The 17,016-nt window shown below is 42.3% G+C and overlaps 1 protein-coding gene across 1 annotated transcript in view; it reads right to left on the bottom strand.

Moving 5' to 3' along the window:
- The window catches only part of VWF (von Willebrand factor), a 204,303-nt gene that overhangs the window by 53,491 nt on the left and 133,796 nt on the right, over window positions 1–17,016 (bottom strand). The window contains exons 36-40 of the mRNA XM_077266531.1: window positions 16,481–16,670; window positions 15,301–15,645; window positions 9,541–9,746; window positions 9,061–9,163; window positions 8,905–8,979 (exon numbers count right to left, since the gene is read on the bottom strand). Coding sequence (XP_077122646.1) covers window positions 8,905–8,979; window positions 9,061–9,163; window positions 9,541–9,746; window positions 15,301–15,645; window positions 16,481–16,670 — 919 coding nt within the window. The remainder of the gene's footprint in view (window positions 1–8,904; window positions 8,980–9,060; window positions 9,164–9,540; window positions 9,747–15,300; window positions 15,646–16,480; window positions 16,671–17,016) is intronic.

Raw genomic sequence — 17,016 nt, forward strand, 5'->3', positions numbered from 1 at the left:
AGAAAACAGACAAGGTCTGATAACAACGAATCCAGGCACAATACAGAGTATCCAGGAAGTTTATATAGGCACACCCAGACCAAACGAAGGAGGTGAGTGCCAACCTGGGGAAAGACACTCAAAGTGCCATACCGCTAATGACCACAAGAGGGAGCCAAGAACTATAGTTCACAACAGGACCCCACTGATCATAAGAGCTTACACTCTACAGGAGAGAGAGGACCCTACTGACCATAAGAGCTTACACTCTACAGGAGAGAGAGAGAGGACCCCACTGACCATAAGAGCTTACACTCTACAGGAGAGAGGACCCCACTGACCATAAGAGCTTACACTCTACAGGAGAGAGGGGATCCCGCTGACCATAAGAGCTTACACTCTACAGGAGAGAGAGGACCCCACTGACCATAAGAGCTTACACTCTACAGGAGAGAGAGGACCCCACTGACCATAAGAGCTTACAATCTACAGGAGAGAGAGGACCCTACTGGCCATAAGAGCTTACACTCTACAGGAGAGAGAGGACCCTACTGACCATAAGAGCGTACACTCTACAGGAGAGAGAGGACCCCACTGTCCATAAGAGCTTACACTCTACAGGAGAGAGGACCCCACTGACCATAAGAGCTTACACTCTACAGGAGAGAGAGGACCCCACTGACCATAAGAGCTTACACTCTACAGGAGAGAGAGGACCCCACTGACCATAAGAGCTTACACTCTACAGGATAGAGAGGACCCCACTGACCATAAGAGCTTACACTCTACAGGAGAGAGAGGACCCCACTGACCATAAGAGCTTACACTCTACAGGAGAGAGAGGACCCCACTGACCATAAGAGCTTACACTCTATAGGAGAGAGAGGACCCCACTGACCATAAGAGCTTACACTCTACAGGAGAGAGAGGACCCCACTGACCATAAGAGCTTACACTCTACAGGAGAGAGAGGACCCTACTGACCATAAGAGCTTACACTCTACAGGAGAGAGAGGACCCTACTGACCATAAGAGCTTACACTCTACAGGAGAGAGAGGACCCCACTGATCATAAGGGCTTACACTCTACAGGAGAGAGAGGACCCTACTGACCATAAGAGCTTACACTCTACAGGAGAGAGAGAGGACCCCACTGACCATAAGAGCTTACACTCTACAGGAGAGAGAGAGGACCTCACTGACCATAAGAGCTTACACTCTACAGGAGAGAAAGAGGACCCCACTGACCATAAGAGCTTACACTCTACAGGAGAGAGAGGACCCCACTGACCATAAGAGCTTACACTCTACAGGAGAGAGGACCCCACTGACCATAAGAGCTTACACTCTACAGGAGAGAGAGAGGACCCCACTGACCATAAGAGCTTACACTCTACAGGAGAGAGAGAGGACCTCACTGACCATAAGAGCTTACACTCTACAGGAGAGAAAGAGGACCCCACTGACCATAAGCGCTTACACTCTACAGGAGAGAGAGAGGACCCCACTGACCATAAGAGCTTACACTCTACAGGAGAGAGAGGAAACCGCTGACCATAAGAGCTTACACTCTACAGGAGAGAGAGAGGACCTCACTGACCATAAGAGCTTACACTCTACAGGAGAGAGAGGACCCCACCGACCATAAGAGCTTATACTCTACAGGAGAGAGAGGACCCTACTGACCATAAGAGCTTACACTCTACAGGAGAGAGAGGACCCCACTGACCATAAGAGCTTACACTCTACAGGAGAGAGAGGACCCCGCTGACCATAAGAGCTTACACTCTACAGGAGAGAGAGGACCCCACTGACCATAAGAGCTTACACTCTACAGGAGAGAGGACCTCACTGACCATAAGAGCTTACACCCTACAGGAGAGAGAGGACCCCACTGACCATAAGAGCTTACACTCTACAGTAGAGAGTCCCCTGCTGTGCAAACTGTGCTCTACTGGGAACTAGAGATGAGTGAACCTTTCAAGATTCGGTTCGGCGAGCATGTTAGCCGAACGGTTTGACGACTGTACCAAACAGCATTAGAGTCAATTAGAAGTCAAACTAAAAGTGTACACAACACCTTAAGGGGTGACAAAAAACTTTCCAAACAGATCACATTAGGGGCCGACACCATGAAAAGTGGCATCAATTGACCCACAGTAGAAACTTGTTAATGGCACAGCAGCAGTCAGCACTCACCATGTTTTGGAATCCCCAAGGCTTGCGGGAAAAACCTCTGTATCTTAAACTTCCTCTACTGCTTCTGCCTCCACCTCCTCTAGGGCCTTCACCTGTGCCCTCAACCTTTCCCTTAATGAGACATGCTTTCCAACAGTGCAGAGAGAATCCATCCAGCACCGTACTGTGCAGCCAGGGCACACAGCAATGTTTAATGCAGTGATTAAATGAATATGCCTTGGAGATCGCAGTTACACAGCTGATGAGTTGTGGACAGCTCTCCAGGCTCAGGTTGAGCAATGACTGTCTCCACAAAACCTGGATGCAGGGAAGAGCATGTGCAATAACCTGTTGCTTACCCTACACTGGGACAACTTCACACACGTGCCTTGCATGGCTCACGTCCGAACACCTAGTGGTACAGCAATTTCTCCACCACTATCCTGGCCTGGATGCACTGCTGCAGAAAGTATGGTCACTGTGTGCTCACTTCCGCTGTTAGCACCCTACAGGTCATCGACTTGCATCGCTACAGAGCTCTTTCAGCCTACCGGTTAACCGTTTGATATGCGATGTACCAACAAAGTGGAATTCCACTCTCCACATGTTGTAGCGACTGTGGCAGCAGCAACGAGCCCTGGTGCAATATGTCCTTTTGCATAGCCTGGGCCAATGTAGTATGGACATGGTGCAAATCACGCTTGCAGAGTGAGAACAGATGAAGGACCTCTGCACCCTTCTGCACAGTTTCAAAATGGTTAGTGAGATAGTGGTGAAAATGCCACCATCAGCATCATTATTCTGGTGATCTACATGCTGGAGCACACTTTGATTAGTCTGCGGGAGGAGCTGGTGGTCCCAGAGGAAGAGGAGGAAGCAGAGGAGGATGAGGAAAGGATAACAATATCTCAATTTTCAGACACAAGTGGGTGACATGGGAGGCTGTATTATAGCGATCAAGGGGGGCTTATGGTACCAGACAAAATGTTAGTGAAGGTGTAGGAGCCGAGGAACAAATGGAGCAGAACAACGAGGAAGAGGTGATGGGCACACAACAGTCAGGAGGTGAAGAGCATAATGATCCCTCTCTGTTGTCCATTGTTGGTGGGAAGGGACATTGGAAGCAATGTGAGTGTTACCCAGCCACCAAGACACCATGAACTTGCATCTCATGAAAGCGCCCCACACATGAGCACCTTCTTGCTGCAACATGATGACAGTATTGTTAGGATTATAAATAGTGCTGACTACTAGGTTGCCACTCTGTTAGATCCATGGTACAAGAATAAATTTTCCCCTATGCTTTTTCCCCTGTAAAAGGACGCACGCATGCTGGAGTATCAAAACACGCTTTTACACAATCTTAAGGGTGGTTTTCTCCAAGACAGCAGTCAGGCACATAGCGTGCATCACAGTTATAAACTTCCAACCCTGGGAACATCGAGTCATTAATGCAAGAACATTAGCAGCAATGTAAGTGGCATAAGAAATTTTTGTGAGTTGTTTCAAACATTTTTTAGACAAGCATGTGCACCAGCAGAACAGAGTACAAGTTTGACATGTTATGAACGAAGCATCCATGCTGCTGCGCAATTATATGATTTGTACTCTCGGTGACTTGTGCAGTTGGAGAGTTTTGATGCTAGGAGAAACAAGGGTAATTCTGATTCCACCTCTGAGAACTGTTCTGTGTGTGATGTTAAGGTGGATTAAGAGGAGGAGAGCCCACTTGAAGAAGCACTTGCCATCCACTGGAGCACATGCTCTTTCTGGCCATCATCTACAAGGCATACTGCTATGCAGCTGCCAAAGAGTTGAGTAGCCCGTCCAGTAACACAAGTTGTCAGTTGTCTTTGGATAAGATGAAATGGTGTTTGTTCATTAGAGCTTTCAGTAATGTTACCACCTACCCCACGTACACCTCAAACATCAAGCCTAGCCCCCCTTCCACCACAACCTTGCTTTTTCCCATTCATGTTGGATGTACCCTTCCCCTCTTTTAACCAGCTAGTTCACGACCCGAGGCCCAGACCTGTCAGTCACCTGTCACTAAATTAATAATCAGGATTTATTGACTGATGTAGTGTGGCTAGACCACTGATATAGCACAAAATATTAATATGTTGAAATGTGGACTGGTTCCTGCACCACAAAATTAGGACAAAGGGTTTAGATGCTGAAATGTGGACTAGTGCACTATTATCGCAAACTATTTGGATTATGAAATGAGACCTGGTGCCTGCAACACATTATTAGCACAAAGGATTTATATTATGAAATGAGGCCTGGTGCCTGCACCAGAGGGTTAGCCCAAACGATATTAATTAGGAAATGTGGACTCCTGCCTGCAATCTAATATTAGCCCAAACTATTTTGATTAGTAAACGTGATCTCCTGAGTCCTGACTGAAACACAGTGTTAGCCCAAATGATTTGGATTAGGAAATGGGGCCTGGTGCCTGCATCCCAAGCCATTTTGATTAGTAAATATGACCTCCGGAGTTCTAACAGCAGCACAGTGTTAGATCAAAAGATTGTGATTAGGAAATGTGAACTACAGACTGCTCAAAACTATTATTCATAACGATTTGGAATAGCAAATGGAGCCTCCTGGCTGCAAACCAATATTAGCCCTAACAATTTTGATTAGCAAATGGGGCCTCCTGATTCTTGACTGCAACACAGTATTAGCCAAAATGCTTTTGAATAGGAAATGTGGATTCTGACCTGCACAACACTATTAGCCCTAAGATTTTGATTAGCAAATGGGACCTCCTGGGTCCTGGCTACAGCACAGTATTAGCCCAAACAATTCTGAGTAGGAAATGTAGACTCCGGCCTGCACAACACTACTGTGTTTGCCCTGATGATTTGGATTAGCAAATGGTGCCTCCTGGCTGAACCCCAATTTTATGCCTAACGATTTTGATTAGAAAATGTTGCCTCCTGAGTCCTGACTGCAAAACAGTATTAGTCCAAATGATTTTGAGTAGGAAATGTAGACTCTGGCCTGCACAACACTATTAGCCCTAATAATTTGGATTAGCAAACGGGGCCTCCTGGCTGAACCCCAACATTAGGACTAACAATTTTGATTAGCAAATGGGGGCTCCTGAGTCTTGACTGCAACACAATATTAGCCCAAACAATTTTGAGTAGGAAATGTGAACTGCAGACTGCACAACACTATAAGCCCTAACGATATTGATGAGCAAATGGGGCCTCCTGATTCCTCACAGCAGCACAGCTTTATCCCAAATGATTTTGATTAGTAAATACAGCCTCCTGGCTGAACTCCTATATTAAGCCTAGCGATTCGTAAGAGGAAATCTGGCCTTTTGATTCCTCACTGTAACACAGTTTTTTCCCAAACGAATTTGATTACCAAATAGGGCCTCTTGAGACTGCAACACATTTTTAGCACAATCTAGTTAGATGCTGGAAGATCGATTTCCCACCGGACAGGATCCTATCTAACTGACAAGTTCACTTTCAGCAGCAGCAGTACTAGCAGGAGCGGCTTCTCTGCACTGTGACACTGAGAAAATGACAACAGCAAAACAAGATGTCCACTTTTTTATGGCCAGACACATGTGACTTCGGCAGCCAATCACAGAAAACCTTGTGTCATGATGTTGTTGATGGTTTCTGTGCCCTGATTCGCTGCTGGAATGTACATACATTAAGTTGAGAAAAAAAACATAGCCTGGAGACACCCCCTTCCCTCATCAAACAAGTCCGCCCGTCTCCCCCGCTTATCATAAAGGACCACTATCCTAGACAAAGTGAAAACAAAAGCATTACAGGAAACGCAATGATTTATAGAACTGTGTCCGAAATTTGGGTAAAAATGCTCAGAAAACCGAACTCGAATTCGACTGTGCTACGTTCGTGTAGAATTTGAAATTGGCAAATGTTTTCCGAACAAGTTTGCTCATCTCTACTGGGAACTGCTGATTTGTGATGGCCCCGGTACTGACCAGTCACCACTACTGTAGAAGGTGTGCTAATCTGCTAGTTGTCATGGGGAGTCCTATGTGGCCACGCAAAAGACATTAGCCCACTTTGAATTTTCAGCAGTGTAGGAAATGGTGCAAGGCAACTTTTTTTTCCAAATAGTGAATCGAATCTCAAAATATTTAAATTTGCGTGAAACCGAAGGATATTTCCACTCATACTCAATCCTCATCGAATCAGTCCTCTCAACTCTACTTTTAATTCCTTGATTTTAAGAGTATGTCTTGCTTCTAAACTTTTTTATTTTTTGTCATCAAAAATGAAGCAACTTTGAGAATATTTTTATTTAGGAATTCCTAATAATAATAATTTGGCATTTACAGCTTCTATACAAGTGTATATGTTTCCATGGTAACAGACTACAGACTACAAACCGCAAGTAGTTTGATTTTGAAGTTGTATGCCTTCTTCATTCAAACTTATATATTTGGTAGGTAAGAAGTTCTTCCCAGTAATCCTATGTGAGTTGGGAATGTTATGTTGATGTGATATCTAGGTACATTAACAAAAAAAACCCATATAAACGAAAAAGCCACACACGTTGACATCGCCCCGCTTTATCTGAAATGAATTAGTGCCTGGCTCTCTGCATCTATTGACGTGTCATTTTTGGAATCCATCGCACAAGATAGACGCTGAGTCAGTTCTAATGACAAAAATATTTTCCACTGGAATATTAAGGTTTTCGTCTTCAGATCTGCCAAAACAACATGATATTTCCTAACCCACTATGGTTAGGGATCAAGACAAAATGTTTTATCCCTGAGAATGGAAGTAAAAATGTAATGGTTTAATCATAGGAAGCCAAAATTAGAGAGATGTATGAGAACACCAAGACTCAAAAAAAGATAATATTCTACTTACCATAAGTGACAAAATAAATGGATAAATAATGGTAATTTTTCTCAAAAATGTTAATTCAAGCAATTAACTCTAAAATTTTACTGCCCGTGACAGCACCTACTATATTAAAAGATGGACCAGAAACTAAGATGACGTTATGTTTGGAGAGGTCTATAGGCTTCAAGCCTACAGGCTCTACACTCTGTACAAGCTCTAAGTGCCCATAGTGTTGAAGGATAAAAATCTAGGGTCTCCAAACTACAAAATTCTCATACACATCTGTTTCACGTGCCTACATCTGACTACCAAAAAAGCCTCTGCAGTTCGCCAGATTCCATAATGGAGTAAATGTTGGATGTTTTTGATGTTTTGATGAACCCACTAAAGAAACTCCCAACAGAATACCAACATGCTCCACATACATGATTATGACAAATGTCCACAACAGGTGAAACTACTGTCAAAGGACCATGCAAATAAAGGACCAAATACACCTGAGGCCTACCATTCACCTGTCATCAACTAGGTTTTGTGCTGCATCTACAAAGATTCAAAGGTCCAATCTTGAAACGTAATGATGGACAAGCCTGGTTCCCAACAAGGTGCCTGCCACTTCAGTGTATAGGTCCCAATAAATATTCTAATTATTCTCCCACTTAAATCTGCTAAATTTCTACTCGTCAACTCTCCTACAATATCCAGGAGGCTCCTGTAAGAATGTAAGACCTCCTAGAAGAGTTGGTAATTCTCCTAAGCAGAAAGAGTGCCACCAGGATGCTCTGTCATCAGAAAGAGTTGTGGTGTCCCATCATACATTCAGGGGGCGAGCAGGGACATGAAGTAAGGTGTTGCCTGTGAAAGGGTGCATGGTTTTGGGGGAAATGTTTCCTTCAACTCCTGCCGGAAATGCTACTTGTCAAAGTTGGGAAGAATGACTAAATTATACATTATCAGAGTAAGAGATTTCATGAAGATCAAATGATTAACCTTCTGCATTCAGATGCCACCAATTGTTTCCCAAAGGCTACAAGACGTAGATTTCTGAGTAATTTATTTTGATTTATGAGGCTTAAATACTTCTGAAGGTGACCCTGACAAAACTGTAGTTTTGCCAAAATCATGACCCTATCACAAAGATACAGGGCCCAATTTCTCAAAGCTTTTGTAAAAAGTTTGGAAAAGTCATAACATAACATCTCGAGGCTGTCCTAAAATTTTGCAACTTTTGGCATTTTCATGTCATTTTCACAAAGCTCCAACAAAGTGGACAGTACCTCTGTTAGGGACCTGAGCGTGCAAACGCCGCTCATCACATTCATGATGGGCGACTGCGCTCATTGCGTTACAAATCTTACTCGAGCAGGGACTGGAGCAGGATTTATTGGCGAGGTGGACACAAAGTTCCTCACCACTCATCAGACGCTCCTGATTCACTAAGAGGCGTATGTCTGACCCCAGCACATCTGGTCATCAATACCATCGTGGGTGGACTCTGAGTCTTGATGAATTAGAGACAAAGATTGTCTCTATTGGCTACCCCAACAAGAGAAGTCTCTTCACACTCCATTAATTTTCTACTGATGAGATTCAAAGATCACACATTCTTTATGTTTAGGGGTTCTCCCCAAAAACCATGCAGAGGTCACCTCAAACAATAATGAGCATCATCAGCAAGTTGAAGGGGTTTGGTAATGACCTGATGATCTGTGAATGGTCAGATCCGGCAGAAGCCCTTTGCTCCATCTGTGTATAACTTTGTTATTACAATAGAAATTACTTTTTCGTTTTTTCTCTTTTTTAAGAAGTGGTAGGAAGCCTTATTCTTACACTTTTGTTTTTGTACTTGCAATCTCTCTGGATCTCTCCATATCTCTGAAGGGTTACCTACCACACTCATACTCGGAGCAACATCGATCAGAGCTTTGTTTCAGTGCTGGCATTTCACAAGGGCCACAAGTGGGAGCTAAAAGAAAAATACAATATCTTGTCAATCATTGAATAATAAAAAAAAATTTGCAAAATGCCCAAAAGACTTTGGTATTACGCTTGACTGTAGGACATGGCTTCACGGAGCAGTTGGTGAGTCTATCATCTAGGCAAATGCAGATACTACAGGGGTCGTGGAAGGGGATCCAAGTTTCCAAATACTACAATAAAAAAAAATATTGATCCTATCAGAATGAATGTCACAATAATGAATACACTATTAAAATTTTCAACGACCCAAAGTCCCATAAAGGAGATAGTTTGCTTTCAAAATGTTCTGTACATATGGCCACCAGAAGATGCAATCAGGTTGACTTGCCATATCAGGTACCACCCATGGGAAAAGTGTGAGACTTTAAAAAACAATCTTATCTCTAGATAACCCTTCCAGGTAGTTGGCATCAACTCAACATTTTATCTTCATCTTCCAACCCAAGAACCCCGCAAGAAATTGGTTATCGAAGGTCTCTTGTGGCCTTACACATGGACATAGGTACTATGTTTTAGTCTTCACGCTGATGATCCTTGATATTGTTACCTTGTGATGGACTCCGTTAACATCTGTGCACTGGTTGCAAACACTTTCGGAGACACATTTTCCATCAAACATCACTTCTCCTTCGGGGCAGAAGCAACCTTCTGTTGGATGGTCGAAACACATAGTTTTGGTGTGTGTCACGTTACAGTCCTTGTCACATCCTGTATGACAATGACTGTATACCATGGTTTGGGGGCAGACCATTGCTGCAAATGAGACAGAGAAGAAAAATAAGTGATCGGGAATCACTTCTTAGGTACATTTATCTTAAATCGCTGCAAGTTTATTGGTCAAATCATTGTATCTACAAATGTGTGCTTCTTTACTGTTCCTTTTGAATTGACATATCTGAAGATTCTTGACACATAGAGAATTCCCATGACAGAAAATTAAAAATGGCTAAAATTCCAACAATAACTTGTATTAGCTTCAAGCGTGAAAATGCCCAACGACAACAGAGTATATTATAACCGCCGCCCCAATGCACGTTTCGTGTAGCTTCCTCAGGGGGTATTGTTTTTGGCAACCTCTGCTGTTCAGTCCAGTATTTTGCAGCAGTAGTTGTTTTTTTATTGTTAATTAGTGTAGAGTCAATGGCCTATAATGAATAAAACAACTTGAAAATGTGCATGTGGAGGCCCTAAGTGTAAGAAAATCATTGCCCTAGTATGTTACGTGAGAGTAGTAGTTTCATACAAAAACCTCTATATTTACATGCACAAGCAGAGAAAAATCAAAGCGCTGAAATGTTTAATTAACTTTGTTCTTCATCTGAAATTCCTGTCTTTTTCTATAAGCCGGGAGGGTTATTTCTTCCAAATACCACATGCAATTAATCAGCCTAAAAAGCAAATTTTCCTTGCCATGTGCGTCTAGTTTATTTCTCTGACGTGCTAAATAACAGGACACATTTTACATAAATAAAAGAGGAATCATGTGCGTTCCATTTTAACATCCACGCAATAAAACATCCCAAATTGTGAATGTAACCAATTCTGCAAAAACTTAATGAAAAAAAATTACAAATTAGGAAAATCCAAATATCACCCGTTACGCGGCTTTGCGATCGTGTTTTTGATCATTTCATTTTGTGTAAATATTTATAATTGATGTTATTGGGTTACGTCAAGGCAAATGTATATGAGAATCCATATCCAGGGGTGGAGTTGGGATTCGGATGGGTATAAAATTACATAGAGAATTATCTTCATGCAGAGACATCATACAGTATATACACCAACTTACATTGTGGGCAGCAGCAAATTTTTGTAGACTGAAAAAAAAATTTGGGTAAGAATTCGTATGTGTCGACTTTCTGTGTAATGTTTATAGTTTGATTTGATGTTACACAATTGAATACACAAAATCTTGTAATTAAAACAAGATGAAGGAATATCTTAAAGAGTATTTCAGGAATTTTACAATGAAGGACTAGCCATAAAGGGGTTGTCCATTAATTTTTTGTTTTGTTTTTCTATGGGACTAAGCCTCTTATCGACAGGTAGTTTCTAACTGCCTAGCTGACCTGCCCTTTGTCAATCTTTCCTCTCCCAGAGCATCATGAACCGCCAATGTCAATACACAAAGCAGTTCCTTCTTTTCTGCTCTGCTCTGACACCGAGGCTTCACTGTCGACAGACAGCCGGCTAACAGCTGCTTAAAGTTGAGCCTGCTGTCAATCAATCAGCATTAACGTACAATCAACAGAGTAGAGCAGAAGGAAAGGAACTGCTCTGTTGGCGTGATGTAACAGGAAGCAGAAGAATCACCGATAGGAGCGATCTGAGGCTGCTATGAGCTGGGAGAGATCATCACAGGGTAGAACAGACAAATAGTAAGTACCTGCTGATAAGTGCTTAGTCCCAAAGAAAAAAAAAGAAGCCCAAGATGCCGGGGATTCTCCTTCGTCCTGTACTTCTCATCGACAGAGCAGTTCCTTCTTTTCTGTTCTGCTCTGTCACCGAGGCATCACTTCTGACGTCATGTCGATGGACAGCCGGCTCACTGTTGCTTGAGGTTGAGCCTGTTGATAGTCAACATGTCATTGGCACTAACATCCCATCAACAGAGCAGAGTGGAAGCAATGGAACTGCTCTGCTGACGTGACATCACAGGAAGCAGAAGAATCACTGGCAGGAGCGGTCCGGGGAAGCTCTGAGCTGGGAGAGATTGTCATAGGGCAAAATAGGCAAATAGCAAGTACCTTCTAAGTGCTTAGACCACAATTAAAAAAGAAGTCCCAGATAACCCCTTTAAAAGGATAGTCTCATGTCCATAAATAGGTAAAATTTCAAAGTGCTTATAAAAATCCCTCTAAAGAAGGGAAGGATTTTACACTCTATTGTTTTTTGCCTCAATTATCGGTCACCTTTACAATTTATCAACAGTGCTTACAAGTTCTTTGCTAAAGAGCTTGTAAGCGCTGCTCTTAAACTTACCAGATTGCATGGTCAAGATACTTTCAGTGCCCCTTGCATTTCTACGATGCTGCAGAGGTAAAACCACTTCGGCTTGCAACATCGTAAAGGGCACAGTTCGGTCTAGTGGCGCAACCATGTCTCTGGCTAGACCTATCAATCAGAATCGCACTGCCCCCAAGCATGCAGCAAGCTAGGAGGTTGGAGAGAAATTCCCTCCGGAGGAAAACCCTTTTAAGCTACTGAGGCTTCATTCTATGATGGGTGGAGATCCCACTCTTGGATCCCTTCTGATCATTAGAGCAAGTAGAGAATGGCACTTACCGGAAAAGTGCAAGATGTTCACAGTGACTCTCACGCATGTGTGACTGTGACTGGTACTGTACCCTAGACTATTTTCATGGACCTGTATTAAAGGGTCTTAACAATTGAGCCACCAAAGACTAAGTCATCAATAAATATCAGAGTCCTGGAACTCTTATGGCTTACAGTACTCTTCCAAAAAGTATACAGGTGGCACCATAATAAAGCCAACCAATGTGGCTACTATAGAGGTCCATGTTGAAGGGATACTTGTTTTTCCCAGTCGGACAGACGGTGACCAAGGCTCTCTCCGCCATATTAGCAAATAAATATACAGAAAACCAAGGAAGGTTTCCATTACCCCTATTTCCTACAAGGTATGAGAAATCGTGGTGTGAGCAAGCATTGGGTGCCACGTGATAGTAACAGTATGAATTAATTGATGGAAAGTGTTCAAATAAAAAGAAATAGCGGTGTCATTTGGATGGTAAAAAGCAAAAGGTATTAATGTGATTTTTAAAAAAAATAAAAATATTATGATATTTTAAAACTTTACAAGTATGAAAATGAAATAGCGAAATATCTTTAAGAAAATATAAAAATTCAGAAAGGCCTATGACATTGACGGAATGAGAAGTAGGATAAAAGACTCGTAAACTTCCAAAATGTCAACTTTAATAGTGTTTTGGGAATTGTTAGAAGACGTAGCTACGTGCGGTGACACGGCCGCCGTGGTACGAGACGAGAAGGATTCCTACAGCGATGAGGTAAAGTCTTCCTCGAAGAAGATAAATGACATCAGGCGTTGTTATCCCTTCAGTCACATATTTGAAAGTAGTAAAATAGGAAAAACCCTCGAGTAGTTGTGCGGGTGACTCCGGTAAAGACATGCAGCGACAGAGTGAATACAAGCGGGAATTCAGTAGCATCTCATGAGGTGATGGAAATCGGCAGGGGGTTTCTGGGATTTTCCAGTGGTCAGAGGGCACTGGTGAAAAGCGAGCATGCTCGGATAAGGTGTCATCCGCCATGCTCGGGTGGGAACCGAGTGTCTTCGGCGTGCTCGAATACTATGTTCGAGTTACTGCGGTTGGATCTCTCGTGGCTGTTCAACAGCCACAACACATGTAGGGATTACCTGTTTGTTAGACTGTCCCTACATGTGTTGCAACTGTTGAACAGTCTACCCGCGGGGACTAGAACATATTTTTCGAGCACGCCAAAGACACTCGGTTAGCACCTGAGCATGCTCATATAAAGCCTTATCCGGCACGTTCGCTCATCACTAGAGGGGACCTAAAATGATTAATTTACAAGGAGATATCTATTTTTAAGGGGCAAACTTGGTTCCCAACATGGTGCCTTATGTTTCTAATACATGGAATGGGCATGAGAAGGGACAAAAGGATCATATATTCCCCCATCATTACAAAACCTTGGGATCCCGTCCAGTTATTTGCTTTTTTGCTTGTATATGGGCCAAATGGTCATAGGTCTATGAACACAGAAGGCAGGGCTTAGGCTCCATGAACTATTCGGTACTTTCTGTTGATACCCTGTTTCACAAAATGACTTGCGCCAATGAGAGACAGCCTGAGCATTGGTAAAATAAGGATGCTAAAAGGGGTTGTCACACGAACAAAGTTTAATCAATAGATCTTGGAATAATAATTAGTTCCACAGAAAAAAAATGTTCCTGTGCTGAGATAATCTTATAAATGTGCCCCTTCTGGTACAGGATCATACCACAGCTCCTGGGCAGCGGATGAAGCAATACTATTTATTTTATAATATAATGTACTTGAAAAAGGGAAAAAAAGGGAAGGCCAACCACGAGGCGGAGATCATAGCATATCGGCAATGGCATACCAACCCATCGGCGTGCAAAAAATAAGCCCTCACCCAGCCCCAGATGACGAAAAATGGAGACGCTACGGGTCTTGCAAACTGGCACCTTTTTTTTTATAAATGTTTGATATTTTTTTCATAACTTAAATAAAAAAAGAACCTAGTGAATTTTTTTCTCGTTTTTTAAGAACACTATATGGTAAAATCAAAGGTGTCGTTCAAAAGTACAACTCGTCCCACAAAAAGTCAAGCCCTCACATGGCTATATTGACTGGAAAATAAATAAGTTATGGCTCTGGGAAGAAGGGGCGTGAAAATCGGAAACTGAAAAAAAGGAAAATCCCGAGATGGTGAAATCTCGTGCTGGGAATGTACTTACACCCCACACTTTTATGATAGTGTTATATACCGTAATTCACTTTTTAAGTTTGTGTAACTTTATCAGACAGAGTGACGTTATCCAGAATATTGACCACGTTGTTCACAATATATACATATTACAATCACACTCACTGGTCCATAGTACTAATTACGTTGGACAATGCCATCTTGTTGGAAGGGTTTGTCAAAAAGATTATTTTGGCCCAGATTCATCAACGTGTTTTCGTCAGAAATCCGGGAAAAAAGGTCCTTGATAAGTCATACATTTTTGGCCAATCTTGAGACCCTTGGTGTTCTCACGCCAGTTTCAACCAGCTCTGCCAAAATAGGAACCCAGGGCGTGACACCAAATCTCATCTAATTTATAACAAGATGTAGATTATGCCACAAGTTACGACAAGCTACTCTAACTGGAGTAAGATGTGCGGCAAGGTACATAGAGGTGGACCTGTGCGCATCTTAATAAAGCAGTGATGTCTGACTTCAGCACACCCCCCCTTATCAAAACTGGACTTGATGATTTGGGTCCTAAAGTGTTCCCTTCCTAAGACTCGTAATAACAATCTGTGATACTTGTGAAAACGTCAAACCAACTCTCCACTGAATAAAGCACATGACAGGCCCCTTTCTTGAGATAGATGCAGGTTCCATTGGTGAGACCCACAACTACTGTACATATATGGATAAGTCAGAAATGTAAGATATGAGAAAGCTCTTTTAAGGAACCCATATATCTCTATCTACCACCTACATTTGATTGTTCTTGCTTTCTAGACTTGTATTTGCTTAAGCTAAAATTGGTTATACTCACGGCAAACCCCTGATGACCTCCAGTTTACACAGATTCCATGGAGGTGGCAGTGGTGGCTGTAACTTGCAATGATCTCGCATGGATCTTGACCATGACAGCTGGTTTCTTGACATAGTTTAAAATAATCACTTGGTTGAATCTTGGAGTGGCATTGCTGGAATGTTTCCGAAAGCAGAATGGTGCACTGATGACTTGGAGATTGGCTACACGCGTCATCCAGTTTGGTTTCGCATGTTCTTCCAAAGTCATCGACCAGGGTCCATTCTTTTACGAATTTGCTGCTGTCTCTTGTAACTGAGCCGTCCCTGAGAGTGAAGTCATTAACTGGGTTGTGGTCACATATTCCTGTTTACAGAAGAGCAAAAAAGAAAGATGATTCTGAGTGGGCAGTCATGGTGGACAAATGTTCCAAAGATCATTGAGCCAAATAGTAAAATGCTTCCTTATTGTCAGACACAGTTGGAAGGACCAAACTTTTTCGTAGTTTAGGTTCTACTTTTTGAAGGGTCTGACTTTGGTAGATCTACTTTCTCCACTGCCATGACTGATTTCTACAGACATGACCCTTCTGCTCCCATAGAAAGCTACAAGGGGCAATTTTTCTTCTACTTCGTGAAAGGCAGGAGGAACAATATTCATGTGGTCCAACATCAAAATCTACAGTATTGCTCAATATCTCTTACTGGTAGATCAAGATCAAGAAATAATTTTTGGCCGTAAATGATGTAGAGTGACTACTATTTAAAAGAACCCTGTCTAAAAAATAATGTTCTCAATGCCTTATTATATCTGTTTAACAATTGGGTAGAATAGTCAACCCTAAGCGGATGGGTGGGATAAAAATTTCAAACAGTCTGCATCGTGTTGGAGACCACAGGAGGAAATGAAAAAGAAGTAGAAAGCCTAGTTTTATACTCAATGCTGTTTCCTGTACTCTTGACCTTGAAATTGGCTCTTCTTCTTCTTTACCGTTCCTCCTGGCTCGAGATATCCTGAGATGACAGATGGCACAAGATAACTAACTTTGAGAAAATAACAATGTTGTGTTAGTCAACATCCAATGGTAACACCAGTCGGTAACGCCATCTGGCATATCAGTATATCTTGAGCCAGAAGGAAAGGTATGGAAGATCTGGGCACATGTTTAGTAGAGAGAGAGACACACACTAGGATAACTTACCACAAAGTCCTGAAGTCTTTGTCGAGAAGCCATGAGGGATAAACTCAAGTATGAATTCATTGTTTATTGGTGTAAATGTAAATGCAAATCCCAGTTCAGGAATTTTAATATTATGCATGATGGCTCCAAAAACGGCCACCTCGAAGGTGTTATTGTACGGCACTTGGACCAGCTCTCCATTCACAGAGACCTAAGAGTTATGAAGAAGAACATATAGTAAGCCGGTGATGCCTATTTTATATTTTTAACACTGAAGACCCCATTGCTCTTCTTTACCTTTAGACTCATGGTGATGTTCAAAGGAGTGGATTCTGATTTGGTGCTTAAAGCAGTTGTCATTTCTCTGCCTCCACACCAAAGTGAAGAGGAATAGAAATCATTGAGATCCTCCAAGGCTAGATGCCGAATGTAGACTATAAGGCATCTCACAGCCTACTTTTAGGGGCATTTTTATTGTACCTCTACCCTATTCAAATATAAATGAGTTTTCTCAAGATGGAATATCTGGGTCGCCACCCGTAATTCCCCAGCTGTGG

Source organism: Ranitomeya variabilis, chromosome 5 (genome assembly GCF_051348905.1).
Source record: "Ranitomeya variabilis isolate aRanVar5 chromosome 5, aRanVar5.hap1, whole genome shotgun sequence".
In the NCBI taxonomy this organism is placed as follows: Eukaryota; Metazoa; Chordata; class Amphibia; order Anura; family Dendrobatidae; genus Ranitomeya; species Ranitomeya variabilis.